The sequence below is a fragment of the Leopardus geoffroyi genome, chromosome X (assembly GCF_018350155.1).
Source record: "Leopardus geoffroyi isolate Oge1 chromosome X, O.geoffroyi_Oge1_pat1.0, whole genome shotgun sequence".
Lineage (NCBI taxonomy): Eukaryota > Metazoa > Chordata > Mammalia > Carnivora > Felidae > Leopardus > Leopardus geoffroyi.
This window is the reverse complement of record NC_059343.1, coordinates 127,503,198-127,520,373: the sequence shown is the minus strand read 5'-3', so window position 1 is coordinate 127,520,373 and position 17,176 is coordinate 127,503,198. Positions and strand designations below refer to the sequence as shown.

Below are 17,176 nucleotides of genomic sequence, written 5' to 3'. Positions count from 1 at the left end.
CGTTTATCTATTTTTGAGAGAAAGAGAGAGAGCACGTGCAGGGGAGGGGAAGAGAGAGAGGGAGACCCAGAATCGGAAGCAGGCTCCAGGCTCTGAGCTGTCAGCACAGAGCCTGACGTGGGGCTCGAACACACCAGCGGTGAGATCATGACCTGAGCCAAAGTTGCATGCTTAACCAACTGAGCCACCCAGGTGTTCCTATTCCTTTTTTTTTTTTTTTTTTTTAATGTTAATTTACTTTTGAGAGACAGCGAGAGACAGAGTGCAAGCGGGACAGGGGCAGAGAAAGAGAGGGACACACAGAGTCCGAAGCAGGCTCCAGACTCTGAGCTGTCAGCACAGAGCCCAGTGAGGGGCTTGAATTCGCAAACTGTGAGATCATGACCTGAGCCAATGTCGGATGCTTAACCAACTGAACCACCCAGGCGCCCCTTTTTAATTTAAGTATGTTCTACACCCACCATGAGGCTTGAACTCACCGCCCTGAGATCAAGAGTCACATGGTGCACTTATGAGTCAACCAGACACCCGTGTTTTTTAAATTTTGAAGCACAGTTTTATTGATTTTTAAAAATGCTTCTGGGGAGCCTGTGTGGCTCAATTGTTTAAGCGTGGGACTCTTGGTATCAGCTCAAGTCATGATCTCACAGCGAGGAGCCTGCTTGGGATTCTCTCCTTCTCTCTCTGCCCCTCCCCCACTCACAAGCGCTCTCGGACTCTCTCTCTCTCTCTCTCTCTCTCTCAAAATAAATAAACTTTAAAAACTAAGTTGATTAATGAATAAAACAGTGTTTCTCGTGTTCTCATCACCACTGCGATCCTAATGTGCTCATGCACATGGGTCCGGCCAACAACGGGACCACACTGCAATCATCGGTGAGGACCCGCCGCCAGGCCGCAGACTCCAATGAGTCCCGTGGTCGTCCCAACAGCGACAGTGCAGGACCACACGGGACACCGAGCCGCCAGCTTTGTTCTCCCCTTCTCTTGGGGACAGTTCCTCAGTCCAGCCTTGACTACTGCAGTGGTGCCCAGTTCCCGCACTGACTGTCGCTCACTTGGGGTCTCCAGAGCACTTAGGAGTGTGCACCCACCCTGACAACCAGCCTGAGGACGTGGAGAGAAAGCTCTGGTGCTCGGGTGCCCAGGCTACGTTGGGCACGAGCTCCAGCTCTCGCTTGTTCCCTGCCAGAGGATGCCTGGAGGCAGCCCATGTCAGGGGCTGAGCGCTGGGCCCGGGTTTGCATTCTCCAAGCAGCTCCTCCTCGCCGCGCGGCCTTGGCACAGGAAACCACTCATTATGGGAATGCTGAGGCTCCATCACCCTCTGTGACTCACAGGTCTGTCATCCACCCACAGCTCTGGGCCTCTGCCAGCGCCTGCTTCCAGGCGGGTCAGGGAAGGCGGGGTCGGGGGGGGGGGGGGGGGCCGGCCCAGCCCGGGGAAGAGCCCAAGCTCCAGGAAGGGTGGGGCGACGGCCTGACCCGGACGGACGGGTGGGTCGGGAAGGCCGCCTCTTCCTCTTTTCTTCTTTCTCCCCTCCGGTTCCTGCCCAGAGAGCTGCTGCGATTCCGAGGGTGTGGTGATCTGCTGGTCTGCTTACAGCCAAGGCACACGTGGACCTGAGCTGGTCTGAATAGGTATGGGCGCCCTCTAAGCAGAGGGAGGGAGGAAGTTGCCCCCAGACTGGGGAGGGGGTGAGAGGGGAAGGGTACCCCAGGGCTGTGGCCAAGGCTTGGTGTTGGGAGCCTGGGTTGGGCTTTGGGCCGAGTCCAGGAACAGTCACTCTCCGGTTCTTCTTGCCTTCGGCCCTTGTGGGGACCCTTGACCCCAGAGCCTCCAGGCCTTCCCTAAACCACCCAGGGCTGCTCACATGTCCACATACATCCCAGAATAGTAACCAGGGCAGCCCCTCTCTTCCCCCCCAACCACCAGCATGAGTGACAGAGCAGGTGGCCAGGGAGAGACAGGCATTCAGCCCAGCCAGGAATATGAAGGAGATGCACAGAGACTGCATGACAAAGAGGGGAGAACAGAGAAGAGACAGGGAGAAAGACAGACAGGCAGAGCCTTGGTTGAGGCAGAAAGTGAGCCCGAGGGGGAAGGTGACAAAGCCTTAGCTAGGATGCAGTGGGAAGTTACTCAAACAAGAAGGCAGAAAGTTATGAGCAGAAGGGAGGAGGGGAAGGGACAAAAGCAGAGAAGGAATATGGTTTGTTTTCCAGAACCAACAGTTCCAGCCAAGGAGACACCCAGCTAGCTAGGTGTTTCGCCCCATAGCCCCTTGCTGGTTGTGTCTCGCCTCGAAGCTCCTCACGTGAGCCACTTGGGGCTGGATCGGAGCTGACCACAGAAGCCCCCCCCCCAAGTTGTCCTAAAATAACTACCTTTAGTTCATTATAATAATTTTAAGGGCGCCTGGGTGGCGCAGTCAGTTGGGTGTCTGACTTCGGCCAGGTCATGATCTCACCATTCGTGAGTTCGAGACCCACATCTGTGTGCAGACAGCTTGGAGCCTGGAGCCTGCTTCGGATTCTGTGTCTCCTCTCTCTGCCCCTCCCCCGCTCATGCTCTGTCTCTCTCAAAAATAAAGAAACATTAAAAAAATTAGATTTATAATATAAAATGTATAGTTGTATAATATAAAAGCTTCCATAGGCAGAGTTTTCCACCATTTTTCCAACAGATGTGTTGACATGCGAGGCACGCACAATTGAACCAAAAGTCCCTCTGCCAGCTCCCTGCCCCCACCCCCTAATACACTGGATAAAAGCTTCCTGAATTAACCCCACGGGGAGACAGTGCTTTCGGAGCTATCTCCCTGTCGCCTTCCTTGTAACAAGAAGCAAACAGTTCTTTGCTTTCAACACTTCCTCAGGTTGTGTTCCATTCGGCGCACCCCAAGTGGCAAACCCCTTGAGCTTAGTTACAAAGGTGACAGAGAGAAGGAGGCAGACAGAAGTAGAGGGACTTAATGTTGCTTACTGAGAATGTCACAGGGAGCAGGAGCAGGGCAAGGGGCTGAGCCCAAGTGACAGGCCAAAGTTTGGGTGCATCTGAAACAAAGATCAACCAAGAGACGCTGCGAAAGAGGGGCCTTTCAGCTGGCAGGATGAACAAGAAGGGGTATCCAGTGTGGCGGGGGTGTGGGAAAGGGGCCCCATCACACACTGCAGTGAGTGATTTGGCTGAGCTGAGATCATTTTAAATGTACACGCCCTTGAACCCAGCAATTCTGCTGATATCATCTCACAAGTGGAAAGACATCTGTGTGAAGGCGATCCTCTTACTGCTAATGATGGTGAGAAGCTGGAGTTAACCGTGAGGTTGAACTCTTGTGTACTGCTGGTGGGAATGCAAAAAAAAGGGTTTAGCTACTATGGAAAATAGTATAGCAGCTCCTCAAAAAAACTAAACCTAGCATTACTGTATGATCCAGCAGTTCCATTTCTGGATATATATGCGAAAGGATTGAAAGCAGGATCAAACTCTTGATCTGAGCCCAAATCTTGACGTTAGGGTCGCGAGTTCAAGCCCCTCCTTGGGCTCCACACTAGGCGTGAAAGTCAAGCCATATGTGCCAATGTTGGAAAGCGTCCGCAGGGAGAAAGGCGGGAGATCTGCAATGCTGGCAGCTCCGGGAGGCTGGTGCTGGGCAGCAGGACGAGCGTCACTTCCTCTGTCCCCCACTGCCATGTCCTTCCAGAAGCAGAACCGAGCCTAGCTGGGAGTGCACCCTGGGACAGCCTGGGCTCCCTCGAGGGCCCCGGCGTCGCACACCCAGCCATGCATTACCCGGCGGTGCTCCTGCTTCTCCTGCCTGGTGGGGTCGAGGCCTTTCGCATCTGTGCCTTCAATGCCCAGCGGCTGACGCTCGCGAAGGCGGCCAGGGAACATGTGATGGACACATTGGTCCGGGTACGTTCATCCCTGAAGGAAAGCTGTGCCCACAGCCCGAAGCCCCCGCCCTGCCTGACCAGGGGCATTTCCGAGAGAAGAGGGGACAACGAGAGGCATGGGTCTGGAGATGTGGAGCACGCTCCTTCCCTGTCATCGGCCTCAGTCTCCTCTTCTGTGATATGGGTGCGGTGTGGATGGGGTGGCACTCGGTGTTCTCCCAGGTCCTCTCTGGTCTCCGTGCTCTCTGTGGGCTTCAGCCAGAGAGCCACAGCACCCTTGGCCACAAAAGTGCCAGTTCCCCAGGGACCACACCTTCCCCTTGGGGTCGCTGGCGCTGAGTGGGGCTGGCCCTCCTGGTGTCCTGCAGATCCTGGTTCGCTGTGATATCATGGTGCTTCAGGAAGTAGTGGACTCTTCTGGCAGTGCTATGTCCCTCCTGCTTCGAGAACTCAATCGGTGAGGAGGGCTCTGTGGGTCTGATCCGCCCCGACCAGAGCCGCAGGGTCCCTGAGCCTGGCTTTCCCTATCGCGGCAGATTTGATGAGTCCGGGTCCTACACCTTGCTGAGCAGCCCCTCGCTGGGGCGCAGCACGTACATGGAGAAGTACGTGTACGTCTACCGGTAAGCACGGAGGGCAGCTGGGGCAACTGGTGCTCCCCCCCCGGGGGTGGCCCTCACCTTCTCATTGCGCTTTTTCTCCTCACTGATTGTATCTGGGGATCTTACTCTCCTCTGCCCTACTCAGCTCTGGTGCCCATATGTCCCTACAGCAAGAGGCCTGCCTTCTCCGTGCACAGAGGCGGGGGCCCTCCGCAGGGCCGAGAGGCGCCAGGAACTCGGGCGCCAGCACGCACCGCCCGAGGCGGGTGCAGCTGGGAGTGAACCTGGGAATGCGGTTCAGGGCAAGGCTGGCGTCCTCTTTGGGAATTGGCTGACACTTCTGGGAAGAGACCCAACAACAGGGGCTCCCTGTGGGCCTTGGACAGGCCCGGTTTCTGGAGACAGCCCGAAGTCCTTAGGACAGCCTGGCGGCGGCAGAGCCCTCTAGGGTCAGGATGGAGAGGGCAAGGGGAGTGGTCAGGTCAGGAGGCCTATTTGTATAGATGAGATCATACGATGTGTAGAATTCACTTCAAAGTAATGGCGGAGGGGGGACAGAAACACAGCCACATGGGAACACTCGTAACGGCCCCAAAGTAAAAATGACAGTGCAAGTGTCCATCGGCTGCGCACTGGCTAAATGAAAGGCAGTATCCGTGTACAGAGACAGTAGATCAGTGGCTGCCGGGGGGGGGGCTGAGGAGGAGGGGACTGGGGAGCGGCTGCCACGGGTGCAAGGTTTCTCTTTGTGGCCATAGAAAGTTTCTAAAACTGATTGTGGTGATGGTTGCACAACCTGTGAATGTACTAAACACCACTGAATTGTGCGTTTTAAACAGGTAACTTCCAGGTATGTGAATTCTAGCTCAATAAAAAACAGGTTCTAGGAAAAAGGCGAGGAAGGTTGTGGCCACTTGCAAACCAGAATCCATGATGTGAGGCCACTGCTTCCCATCCCTTGCTCCCCCAGGTCACACAAGACACAGGTCCTGGATTCCTACGTGTACAATGACGAGGATGATCTCTTCGCCCGGGAGCCCTTTGTGGCCCGGTTCACCTTCCCCAGCAAGGGTAGGAAGGGGAGAGGGGTGACCCTGCTATCTGGGAGCTGGAAGGAGGACCTGGCTGGCTCTACTAAGCACTCGGTTACTGAGAAGAGTCGGGGTGGGCAGTGGCCAGGAGAGGATGTGAGTCCTCCGTGCCCGGGGTCTTGCAGTCCTCCCCAGCCTGGTGCTGGTCCCGCTGCACACCAGTCCGAAGGCCGTGGAGAAAGAGCTGAGCGCCCTGTACGATGTGTTTCTGGACGTCTCCAAGCACTGGCAGAGCGAGGTAGGGCGGGGCCAGCTTGCGCGGGAGGGCCGGGGACATGATGGCTGGGTGGCCCGGCCTGACCGCCACCCCCTCTCCAGGACATGATCTTGCTTGGGGACTTCAACGCTGACTGCGCCTCGCTGACCAAAAAGCGCATAGGTGAGCTGGTGCTGCGGACTCAGGAAGGCTTCCGTTGGGTGATCCCCGACGGGGAGGACACCACGGTGCGCGCCAGCACCCACTGCGCGTATGACCGCATCGTGCTGCACGGCGAGCGCTGCCAGAGCCTGCTGCGCTCCGCTGCCGCCTTTGACTTCCCCGGGAGCTTCGGACTCACCGAGGAGGAGGTAAAGGGGGAGACGGGAACGGCTTCCCAGGGAAGCGCCTCAGCCCTGGCACTGACGCTCTGTCTCGCGGCCCGCCCCCCAGGCCCTCAACGTCAGCGACCACTACCCTGTGGAAGTGGAGCTGAGCCGGGCGGCACGCAGGGTCCAGCCCCTCGGCCTGGCTGCCGCTCTGTTGCTGCTGCTGCTGCTGCTTCCCTAACTGGGCCTGCTGCCTACAGACGTGAGGACGGTGCTGCCTTCAGGACTCAAATCCTGGTCTCTGCCATCTGCTCTCGGACGGCTTTGGGGTCCAGAGACTCCTGAGGGCGTCATCTGCAGCCCTCCTCCATCTGACTAGAGCTCTGCCCCACTGGACTGTGGCTCTCCTCCATCTGTCTCTTCTTAGGTTTGGCTTGCGTTCTCTGATTGGGCTCCTGGCTGGCATTAGAATGTAGAAAAGGAAGGCAGGGAGGGGCCCTGAGGCTAGACCCATGCCACTGTGTCCCCAGCTACTGTCAGGCGTGGGGATAGAGCAGGCTCCGGGGCAGGGGGAGGAGGAGAGAGGGCTCTGGTGATTCTGGCTAAACTGGTCTCAGAAAAGGGAATCACAACAGACCCAAAGATTTTATTCTATGACAAAAAGGGAACTTACACATTGAGAACAAAAAGCTAAATTGTAGGGATATCGCGTACGGGTAGCGGATACGTCAAAGGGCCATTTCCATTGCACACAGGATTCATCTACATCAGTATTAGGACTACAGCAAATACAAGGATTGAGAAGCAGTTTACACACATACACATAGTAACTAGAGAACAGAAAATGTTTCAAACAGCCCCCGTGCTTGCCGTAGCCCATATTTGCAACCTTCTTGCAGCCCAGCCTTGCCGCACGCAGGGTCAATCCAGTGGCTAGCAGGGCTCAGGTTTACAGAAAATATCTATGTGTAGCATTGACCACGTAACTGTTGGTAGCAACTGTGTGGCTACCTGGTTGTGCAGCCAAAGGGGATACATGATAGGATACATAGCAAAATGTCAACAATGATCCTACTCGGGGTGTTGGTATCACAGAACCCTTCCTTCTCCAGCTCTTTTCCAGAGAGCAGTGCTCAGTAAAGCCCATTAGCAAGACATCAGAGCCACTTAAGCACAAATGTTTATGGTTTAGAACCACCTCAAGGTCAAAAATAAAGGTCATTTTAAACTTCATAAATGGCTGGAAGTAATGATTACAAAAGGACTCTCAGGAGCCACAAGGATTAAGTGCAGCACAGTCCAGCTCCAGGAAGCAGTACACAGCAGCTCTGGGGCCACCGTGCACAGCTCTGAAACCAGATCCCCTTATGCATGCACAGCCCCAGGCCATCCAGTCTGCTAAGAACTCCCCAGGCCTGTTTCTGCTGCTCCACGGATACCCAGCCTATTCCTGCTCTTGTAATCCTGGCCCTCAGAAGTGCTGGCCAGCACACCAGGAGCTCCAGGCCAGGGGAGCTGCATACTTGCCACGGTCTCTCATTGCCAAGCCTTTGGGCTGTTTCAGCTGGGGGAGCTCGAGGTCAGGGGACACTGGCCAGGGTGGTGAGGAGGGACCCAGAAATGAGGCCACAGGAGCGGTGGATGGTATGGGTCAAAGCTGGACAACTCCCAACACAGGAAAACCATTCAAGGGCTAACTGGAGGACCGGGTCTCCTCGAGTGCTGGTTAAAACATGGCTGGAACCATGCCTGGTCTGATTCACTTCTGTTTCCAGTGATGTTGCTGGTCTGGGACCTGTGGGGAAAGATTCCACAAGCAGCCAGAGGTCAACCTTAGGCCACCAGCCCTATTTCATCACTGGGCAGGGCACTTTACTAAGGCAGCATCCACTGGACTATACTGGACTAATCACAGCACGAACTTGGCAGGGAAAACCTGAACTGATAGCTTCTGATCTAGGCAGGTCCAAGTCAAAGTCCCAACCAGACAATTGAGAGGATGCTGGTCCCAGGCCATGTCGCTAGGTTTGTCTCCTTGCTGGCCTTGGCCAGCTCGTCAACCTTCTTCTGAAAAGACAAGGTAGTGAATCTAGAGTCCCCCTCCCAGCCCACCACCATTGAATCCAGATGCAAAGACAAATAGACAGGAAGCAGGATTTATTGGTGGGCATGAATGGGGAAGGGCAGTGCTGAGGTTCTCATGAGTGCAGAGCCCGCCATTTGTCCAAGGGGCCACGATTAGGGATGTATTTGACCCCACAGCCATCTGGGATGAGCCGCTTTTCAGCCACCATGTCTTCAAATTCGTCCGCGTTAAACTTAGTAAAGCCCCACTTCTTGGAAATGTGGATCTGTGATAAGATGAAAATAACGGAATTAGGAAACCTGGACACTGACCGGGGCAAGTAAAGCAGGACCAAGGTTTTGGCACAACTTACCTTCTGGCGGCCAGGGAACTTGAACTTGGCCCTACGTAGGGCCTCAATCACATGCTCCTTGTTCTGCAACTTGGTACGGATGGACATGATGACTTGGCCAATGTGGACCCTGGCCACTGTGCCCTGGGGCTTTCCAAAGGCACCCCGCATACCTGTCTGGAGCCTAAATTGGAGAAAGCATGAGGCCAACCCTCAATGTCCACTGGAACAAAACTGTCTCCAAGGTCCCTTAGGGCAACCCGTACAACCAACAGGCTGCATACACTACCAAGGAGGCTGCTGTTCGCAGCCATTGCACACTGGGCCCCATGGGGAAAGAGCACAGTCGGCTTAATTGGCTGCAGAAAATGGAAAACCTGAAAAGACTAGGCAGCCCCTACAAGGTGTCATTGGGCTCAGCTGAAAGCCTTCCAACTGGTGGCTGCTTCAGCTACCTGCTTGCTGGCAGATGGGTATCATCAGGATTAAAGCCTCTCCCTCAGAAGCACCTCCCTCCACCTGTCACCCAGAGGCTAAGACTTACTCATGATACCTTTTGTTTCGGGAACCTTTAACTTGGCTTTATCACGGGGGAGTCCCGTACGAGAGACCATCTCTTTGTTCCGATGGAAAAAACAAGGCAAACAAAAGCCTCAAGTTATGGGAAAACCCCTCAAAAGACAGACACCCAGGACTCAGCTCACCTGTCAGCTCCAGCACAGGACAACATCTTGTTGATACGGATGACATGGAAAGGGTGGAGCCGCACCCGGATGTGAAAACCATCTTTGCCACAGCTTTTCACCATGTACTTGTTGGCACAAATTCGGGCAGCCTCCAGGGCTAGGTTGGGGGCAGGTGGGAGGCAGCAGTGAGACAAGACAGGACAGAGCCATTTACTGTAACCGTCCCTGGCCCTCAGTGTACATCTGTATCGACTGGGTGAACTTCATAAAAAGGCTTGCCATCAGATACTCTTGATTAAATGGTGAATCTGGTGCAGTTTGTTCTGGGTCTGGTGGGGGAGGGGAGCAGTTAGAAAGGATGGGATTAACAAGGAATCCGGCCTCACCTTCAGAGGAGAGCTGCTCGTATTCATCTGACACCATGTGGCCACACAGTGGGAACTCATCCACTTTTGCCTTCTTACGCCCCAGGTCAAAAATTCGGATCTTGGCATCTGAAAAATATGGAGATAAGTATGTGGGGGAGGGGCACCGGAGGCAACTGAGTCAGTGCAGCCAAACCAGTTTGGGAACTCTCCCACTACTTACCAGGGACACCTCTGCAGAAACGAGACTTTGGATACGGCTTGTTCTTACAATACCGGTAACTGTGGGGAGGGGAGAAATCCAAGTTTATAGTTCACAAGTGAACCCAATAAGCACTTTGAGAACTCCCTTAAATTAAGACCAAAGGAGGGCAGGGAATGGGGACCGGGGGCAACATCTCAATCTCTAGCTGTCTCCACTTCTGGAATTTGGCTCTAAGCAAAACACGGTCAAAACAAAGTGACCAAAAATTAGAGAACGCTCATACAGAAAACATAGAAGCAAAAAATCTCCCTCAACCCCGTATTATTATGGTTCCATGCTTCCTATAAGGTCAACAGGTGGAAAGGCACTTTTCCAGTTAAATAAGAGAAACATCTCAAAGGCACTGCAAATTTCTTGCTAATTAGTAACATAATTCATGCCACTGATTTTTGGGCACGTGGCAATAAATCCGCCTTCGAAACCACATGTGAAAAGATTCTGACGCCCCCTGCAGGGCACACGAGGTGGCTGAGCCCTCTGGTCAGGGCGGCCCTTGGCGACCGAGGCCGAACGGGCATGTCGCCCGGAAATAAGATGGGGATGGCACACAAAGGCCCTGAGAGGGTATCGACTCTGAAAAAGGTGGCTAATTTCCAGGACGGAGACCAGATGTAAGGCGGCCGTCGATTTCAGCCCGTAAGTGGCGGAACACATGCAGGCCAAGGTAAATCTGGCACCCCAACAAAACAGAAGAAATGCTTAAGAAAGGCCTGAACTTTAAAAGAAACAGACAGTGTAAACGAAGTCCCCAATCGACCCGGAATATCAGTAAAAACGTGGAGTCCGTTCGCAATATAGAAAAGGTGCCCCGGAGGCCCCACCCCACAGTTAATTTTAGCGTTGAAATACAGTTCTCCCTCCATTTTTCACATCAGCGAAATCGCACGGGTTTGGCACTCACCACCGGGCGGGGCGGCGGCCCATGGCGACACCAAGATCTTCAGTGGCTGCAACGAAACAGACAGAGTCGGAACAGAAGACGCGGACAGGCCTCAAACCGGGACAGAGAACCAGCAAGGACAACGCACAACTCCGGAACCACGACTACTCACCCTGCCGAAGGAAAAGAGGCGCTCCCACGCCTGCGCATGCCTTATATAGGCGGCCGATCTTCGCGCATAGGAACCATAGAGTCCTGGCCAGAGCAGGTGGACGCTCTGTCACACTTCCGGACCATAGATGCAGCAGCTTTGTGCGCCTGTGTGCGGGCGGGGCTCCGCTCCAGAACTGAACCGGGACACAGCTGAGCGTTCAAACGCGGGCGGCCAGCTAGCCAATCTGGCCTTGCCACATCGGCGCGAGAAGCCTGTTTCCGGCCGGCCATCTTGGGTGTAGAACTCTTCCCCGAGGCTTTGCCGTAACTATAAACGCCATATACTCCTGGGGTTGAAAGAAGGAAAGTACCCCTGAGTGTGGCTTACTGTGGCTGCTTGCGTGTTCCCGGGGGTCACGGGGCTGGGATACGCCCCCCCACCCCCGAGCCTCCCTCTGAGCGCCAGGACCCCATGGCACATGCTGTGCTGGAGCCTAGGTCCACGTCCCTTTGTTGGCGGAGCGGCAGGCTCGCCCCGCCCCCGCACCACCACGCCGCCCCCCCCCCCCGCATTAACCGAAGATTCTGGAGCTGCCTTTGCTGTAAGCCATGCACAGTTTTCCGGTTCGTCGAAGACAAGTGGCAGAGCTGCGCCCTCTCGCTGGAGAAAGGGCAAGGAGAAGCCTCCCTCATGATCCAGGGCATGGCAGACCCCGTGTACACCTTTGGGCCCACCCTGACCAGGCAGAGAAAAGAGACGTTATGCTCCCCAGGTGACTTGGAGACAGAGGCGACAACCGCACCAAGGGTGGCAAAGGAGCACTGTCATTCCTTCTCCGGCTGTGCCCCACTCCTAGCCTTTGAGGGCAGCCTTGCAGTGCAGTTCTGGACGCTTCCGTCCTCCCAGGGCCCAGATTGTGGCACACCCCCACGCCTCCTCAACGCACTCCTTTCCCTGCCCACTGTGTTACAGCACATCGAAAGTGTGCCCCTGAGATGGTTCACAATAAGCCCCCCAACCCCCAACAAGAAGAGGATCCAAGAGAGGTGGGCAGAGTTAGTGCTTGAGTTACCAGCGATCTCAGTAAATCCCAGAACTGTCCACACTTCTGGAGGTGGGGACAGGAGAAAAGTAACAAAGCCTTTCCCATGTCACTTGATAGGTGTGGCCTGCCAAGGAGGGAGGCCTGCTTGCTCAAGCACACCTGTTCTCCGGGACAACCTGTCACTTGAGTACAGGCCTGCAGATCCCTTTGTGGTTTCCACCGGAGCAATGGTGCAGTGTGTGTCTCAGGGGACCCACCTCCCGGTCCATGAAGGGACTCTGGGTCTCAAAACTGGGTGAGAGTCTGTGACTCCACTGGAGCAGCTCAAGCCAGATTTTTGGCTCCCATACCTGGAGCATTTAGAGTTCTATATATCAAACATGCTGTAGCACTTGGCCTGTTTTATTTCCTTCATTTTCTTTTTTCTTTTCTAAAAAATGTTTATTTTTAAGAGAGAAGAGAGAACACAGGGGAGGGCCAGACAGAGAAAGAGAGAATCTCAAGCAGGCTCTGCACTGTCAGCACGGAACCCAATGCAGGGCTCAAATGTACAAACCTTGAAGATCCTGACCTAAGCCAAAATCAAGTGTCGGATACTTAACCGACTGGGCTATCCAGGCACCTGATCTTTTTTTTTTTTTTTTTTTTTTTTTTTTAACGAGGCTCCACACCCAATGTGGTAAACTAACTACCCAGAGGTCAACAGTTGCATTCTTTATCAACTGAGCCAGCCAGGGGCCCCCATGGTGATCTTTCCAGAGCTTTTCTAAGATGCAACTGTTCCTACTCTAATGGTTCTCTCAAAGCTTCACTGAAAGGAGCTGCTTCTGGACCATCCTGTGGAACATAGGGTGTGGAGTGTTCAGATCCAACGTGATCTTCTCTCTCTAACACTTCCCAAGTTGTTCTCTCTCTAACACTTGGGTTTTTTTTTCTCTTTTTCTCGTAACACTTTGGATTCCCTTCTCCACCTCATGCCAAGAGAGTCCTGGCATTGAAACCGATCAACTACAGGCCACCAGTGAGTCCAAGTTCAGTCAACCAAACAAGCACGGGGCTGTATTTCTTACCAGCTACAAGTGCTCCACGTTCCGTCAGTAACATTTAGTAAGTACATCCCTATCAATGAATCTACCCCAGTGAGTGCCTTAGCTCACCTCCTTAGCCTGGTAGCCTGAGAATCCATTCCCACAAATGTTCAAAGAGGATTAATCTGTTAGATACCAGTTACATCTGGGAATTTTTATTGACACGTGAACTATTTTCTCATGGTTCAGACTTAGCCGTGGGGCATACTGTGACTGCACCCTACATATGGGCTGAATGGCAAGCGGGATGTGGCACAGGATCTCAAGGACAACATGAATTGCATTACAAGGGACCAAGCCCACACGAGATAATGACAAATTCTTCTAGCGATGGGACACCAGTCCCTTAGACACGGGGCAGCTACTTGAACCACTATGGGGGGGCTCAGAGGGGCTGATGGCGTCCCGACTCTCAGCTTCGACTGAGGCCGAGCAGACGTCCCAGTTCCAGGTTTCCGGGCCACACTCCTCCAACCACGGCCATACCTTTCACACGAGAAACACAGAGAGGCTGGGAATTCAGTGGACTTTGGGATTCTGTAACCCGCACTGATAAACTTGTGTTTAATTTTCACCACGAGGAACCCTTGCAGGTACGGAAGGAAGGGAATTTTTAGGGCTGTCGGGGGAGTTCTGTGCGTGTCGTGCTGTGACTGGAGCTGAGAGGTAAAGGAACTAAAGTTGCCATTGTTTTCTCTGCGCGCTCCGGGATCACCACACCACAGTCTTCAGAGCCGTCCTTACCGCCGTGACAGTACAGCAGCCACGCCGGCTCCTCAGGGCTTCCCGCGGGTGGCCCTTCATCCCGGTTCACTGCGGGTGACAGCCTGATGAAGGAAGAGGTCCCCGCAGACCACGGGTGCTACGTACGCGCCCAGTTCCCATTGGCAGGGAGCCCGAGCCCTGCCCTGGGGCCCAAGGGCGCGACCACACCCATCCCCACATCCCCACTTGGCGGGCCCCTCTTCTGAGACCACTCCCAGGTCCGACTCTGTAGCAGTCGGGCAGGAGGAGGAGACGAGAAATAGACACGGTTTCTCAGCAGATGAAATCGAATACGAGCATTTGGTGGCTCAGGGCCCGGAGGGCTGAAGAAACAGATCGTATGGCAGAAAGCTGCCGTCCCGAAGGCGGGGGGAAGCGGGGAAGAGGTCGGGCTGAGCAGACACCTAGACGCCAGGATGAGGGGCCTGGAAGAGGCAGAGCCTGGATCGCTGAGGAGGGGCTGCCACAATTTCTCAGGGAAGGCGGAAGCATCCTTATCCACCACGAGGGGATATGGGGCAGGAGATGATTTCTGAGGACCATCTTCCAGGTCAGTAATTCTTTCTTCAGTGGCATCTGTTTGTGGTTTCATCCGTCTGTTGACGGATTTTATTCCAAAGGCTATGTTTTGTTACTCCTACGCTTTTTCATGTCTATTATAGAGAGACCGAGAAAGAGCGCGAGCAGGGGAGGGGCAGAGAGAGAGGGAGACACAGAATCTATGCTCCAGGCTCTGAGCCGTCAGCACAAAGCCCGACGTGGGGCTCGAACTCACGAACCGAGAGATCGTGACCTGAGCCAAAGTCAGACACTTAACAGACTTAGCCACCCGGGCGCCCGACTTCGACAGTTCTTTTTCAAAATTGACTGGGTGCTTTTGTTTTCTTTTAAGGAACCTCTGTGTGCCCAACGCGGGGCTGGAACTCACAACCCCGAGACACAGAGTTGCGTGCTCTAGTGAGTGAGCCGCCCGGGTGCCCCGTGCCTGGGCTTTTAAAATTATTCTTATCTGTTTGATTCCCTCTTCTGTGTTTTTATTTTGTTGTGTCTCACAGGCCATTGAAGACTTGGGGAGGTGGAGTAGCTGTCTATCACAATAACGCAAACAACGCGTAGATATCCACGAGCGCCGCTCTCTGATCTCCTGAGAAATCAAAGGTAATGCCAGTCTGGGTTTTGAAGTCCCCCCGCCCCGCCCCACCCCAGTTAAGCACAAGAGGGGAAGGCGGCTCTCTTTCTCACCCTGCCCCCTTTGCCGTGTGCTGGCCCGAGGAGGCTTCCGTGGGGGATGGCCACCTGGGCTCACCTCTCAAGCCTCCAGGACGTGCTGAGTGTGCCACACGTTCCCCGGGGACCTCCAAGTGAGGGAGCGAGCCGCGCCGTAGAGCACAGCCCCACAGAAGGGGATCTGGCTTGAGCCCGACGTCCTTGATCCACACCCCGCCTGGGCCACTTGCCAGCTAGTGGTGCCGAAGAAGCCGTGAATGGGGATCACGCCTCGAACGGGCTGCTAGGGCTGCGGGATGGGAGGAGCCGAGGCACACGGCAAGCTCGCAATGCCATGACCGCAAACGATGTCCTCTGGCCTCTGAGAGTTGCACCCTGGGAAGGTCCACAGGGCCAGTCCTGTCTTCGACAGGCCTGCCGATTCTCCACCAAGGTGGGCCGTGTCTTCAAGTCGAGGTTGCTGACGCGTGTCCCGCTGGGCCTCGGGGGGTCCTGGGCCGGAAGCCTGGGGTGAGCTACCCTTCCAGGGAGGGTGGATGTGCTCGGCCGGCCCGGAGCCCAGCAGTACCACGACGATGCAGGGGGAGCAGTTCCTCTCTCAGCCTGCAGCTAGGGGTGGGGGGAAGGCAGCCCCTCCCTGTTCGCGGCTGCTAGGACTGGAGTGGGGGGGGGGCGTTCGTCCCCGCTCCCTCAGACCCACTTCTCCTTATAGCACCATCCTGCCTTTGTCCCGCGGGGTCACCCTTCACCAACACGGGTTTTAGGTGGGGTCTCGGTTCTGCCCTCTGACCTTCTGAAAGCCCTTTGCTCCTGGCACCTGGGAACCCCACCCCAGGAGCTCCTCCCCACGGCCCTAGCGCATCCCTGCTCACCCACCCCTGACTTTGCATTGGCTCTGCGTCCTCTTCCCCGGGATTTCTCTTGCTTACCCGCGCGCCACCTATGCGTGTTTCTCATTCCGTATTCGCTGGTCTTTCTCCCAAACTGGACTGGCATCCCCGGAGGGCAGGGGCTGGCTGTCAGAGTGGCACCGCCCCCAGCCCCCAGCCTAGGCAGCCCTGCATCATGTGACCGGCGCCCAGGGCCACGGCCATTGGCCCAGCGGGTCAACCTACCAGCCGGGGTCACCGAGGACTTGGCAACAGGCTCATCAATGCCACCCCGAGTCTCCTTACTGTCATCACACGTGGGAGGAGGCCTTCGTGCCCACGATACGCAACCCAGAAATCGCCAATTGACGGTTCAATACCCTTGGCGGTATAAAAATGTGTAACTTTGGGGCGCCTGGCTGGTTCAGTCTGTAGAGCATGTGACTCCTGACCTCAGGGTTTGAAGTTGGAGCCCCAAGGCGGGGGGGTGTAGAGATGACTTAAAAACAAAAACTTTAGGGGCGCCTGGGTGGCTCATTCGGGTAAGCCTCCGACTTGGGTTCAGGTCATGATCTCACGGTTTGTGAGTTCTAGCCCCACATGGGGCTCTGTGCCGTCAGCATAGAGTCCGGTTTGGATCCTCTTGACGCCCTCTCTCTGCCCCTCCCCCCCTCGCGTTCTCCCTCTCTCTCAAAAATAAACAAACGTGGAAAGTCATTAAAAATTGGGGTGCCTGGGTGGCTCGGTCGGAGAAGCGTCCGACTTCGGCTCAGGTCACCATCTCACTCACGATTCGTGGGTTCGACCCGTGTGGGGCTCTGGGCTGACAGCTCCGAGCCTGGAGCCTGCTTCAGATTGTGTGTCTCCCTCTCTCTCTCTGCCCCTCCCCTGCTTGTTCTCTGTCTCTGTCTCTCAGAAATAAATCGCGTTAAAATTTTTCAAAGAAGGAAGATGGCGGCGTAGGAGGACGCTGGGCTCACCGCGCGTCCTGCTGATCACCTAGATTCCACCTACACCTGCCTAAATAACCCAGAAAACCGCCAGAAGACTAGCAGAACGGAGTCTCCGGAGCCAAGCGCAGACGAGAGGCCCACGGAAGAGGGTAGGAAGGGCGGCGAGGCGGTGCGCGCTCCACGGACTGGCAGGAGGGAGCCGGGGCGGAGGGGCGGCTCGCCGGCCAAATAGAGCCCCCAAGTCTGGCTTGCAAAAGCGGAGGGGCCTGACGGACTGTGTTCCGACAGCAAGCGCGACTTAGCCTCTGGGAGGTCATAACATAACAGCTCTGCTCGGAAAGCGGG

The 17,176-nt window shown here is 55.2% G+C and overlaps 2 protein-coding genes, 2 long non-coding RNA genes and 1 other non-coding gene across 6 annotated transcripts; 2 read left to right on the top strand and 3 right to left on the bottom strand.

Annotated features, from left to right (window-relative positions):
* Nucleotides 1-1,428: 1,428 nt before the first annotated feature.
* DNASE1L1 (deoxyribonuclease 1 like 1) lies at nt 1,429-7,350 on the top strand. The gene is made up of 8 exons (XM_045470601.1): nt 1,429-1,640; nt 3,707-3,918; nt 4,268-4,356; nt 4,436-4,522; nt 5,472-5,572; nt 5,718-5,830; nt 5,911-6,159; nt 6,242-7,350. The coding sequence occupies exons 2-8, from the start codon at nt 3,787-3,789 to the stop codon at nt 6,356-6,358; spliced, it is 888 nt and encodes a 295-aa protein (XP_045326557.1). The 5' UTR covers nt 1,429-1,640; nt 3,707-3,786; the 3' UTR covers nt 6,359-7,350.
* Nucleotides 7,351-8,257: 907 nt separating this feature from the next.
* On the bottom strand, nt 8,258-10,919 carry RPL10 (ribosomal protein L10). Of its 2 annotated transcripts, XM_045470602.1 has the most exons (6): nt 10,752-10,915; nt 9,809-9,867; nt 9,607-9,714; nt 9,239-9,377; nt 8,556-8,718; nt 8,258-8,468 (listed from the first exon to the last, which is right to left on the bottom strand). In XM_045470602.1, exons 1-6 carry the CDS (start codon nt 10,772-10,774, stop codon nt 8,316-8,318), a joined length of 645 nt encoding a protein of 214 aa, XP_045326558.1. In that variant the 5' UTR covers nt 10,775-10,915; the 3' UTR covers nt 8,258-8,315. The 2 variants fall into 2 exon arrangements, with proteins under 2 accessions (XP_045326558.1, XP_045326559.1); XM_045470603.1 differs by lacking the exon at nt 8,258-8,468 and having other exon boundaries at nt 8,599-8,707; nt 10,752-10,919.
* Nucleotides 8,767-8,899, bottom strand: LOC123595545. The gene has a single exon (XR_006711233.1). It is a non-coding gene; the product is annotated as a small nucleolar RNA SNORA70 (small nucleolar RNA).
* A 2,123-nt stretch (nt 10,920-13,042) lies between the features above and the next one.
* On the top strand, nt 13,043-15,855 carry LOC123594786. The gene is made up of 3 exons (XR_006710877.1): nt 13,043-13,610; nt 13,743-14,332; nt 14,838-15,855. It is a non-coding gene; the product is annotated as an uncharacterized LOC123594786 (long non-coding RNA).
* LOC123594787 lies at nt 14,803-16,050 on the bottom strand. The gene is made up of 2 exons (XR_006710878.1): nt 15,939-16,050; nt 14,803-15,242 (listed from the first exon to the last, which is right to left on the bottom strand). It is a non-coding gene; the product is annotated as an uncharacterized LOC123594787 (long non-coding RNA).
* Nucleotides 16,051-17,176: the final 1,126 nt, after the last annotated feature.

Excerpts from the sequence above, each read along its gene's own strand:
- RPL10 (XM_045470602.1), bottom strand. The coding sequence starts at position 10,774 with ATGGGCCGCCGCCCCGCCCGGTG. Across the intron at positions 9,715-9,808 it reads TTTCTGCAGAGGTGTCCCTG|ATGCCAAGATCCGAATTTTT; the intron begins GTAAGTAGTGGG and ends CATATTTTTCAG. Across the intron at positions 8,719-9,238 it reads TCCTGTGCTGGAGCTGACAG|GCTCCAGACAGGTATGCGGG; the intron begins GTGAGCTGAGTC and ends TCTCCAATTTAG.
- DNASE1L1 (XM_045470601.1), top strand. The coding sequence starts at position 3,787 with ATGCATTACCCGGCGGTGCTCCTGCTTCTCCTGCCTGGTGGGGTCGAG. Across the intron at positions 4,357-4,435 it reads CTGCTTCGAGAACTCAATCG|ATTTGATGAGTCCGGGTCCT; the intron begins GTGAGGAGGGCT and ends CTATCGCGGCAG. Across the intron at positions 4,523-5,471 it reads AAGTACGTGTACGTCTACCG|GTCACACAAGACACAGGTCC; the intron begins GTAAGCACGGAG and ends TTGCTCCCCCAG.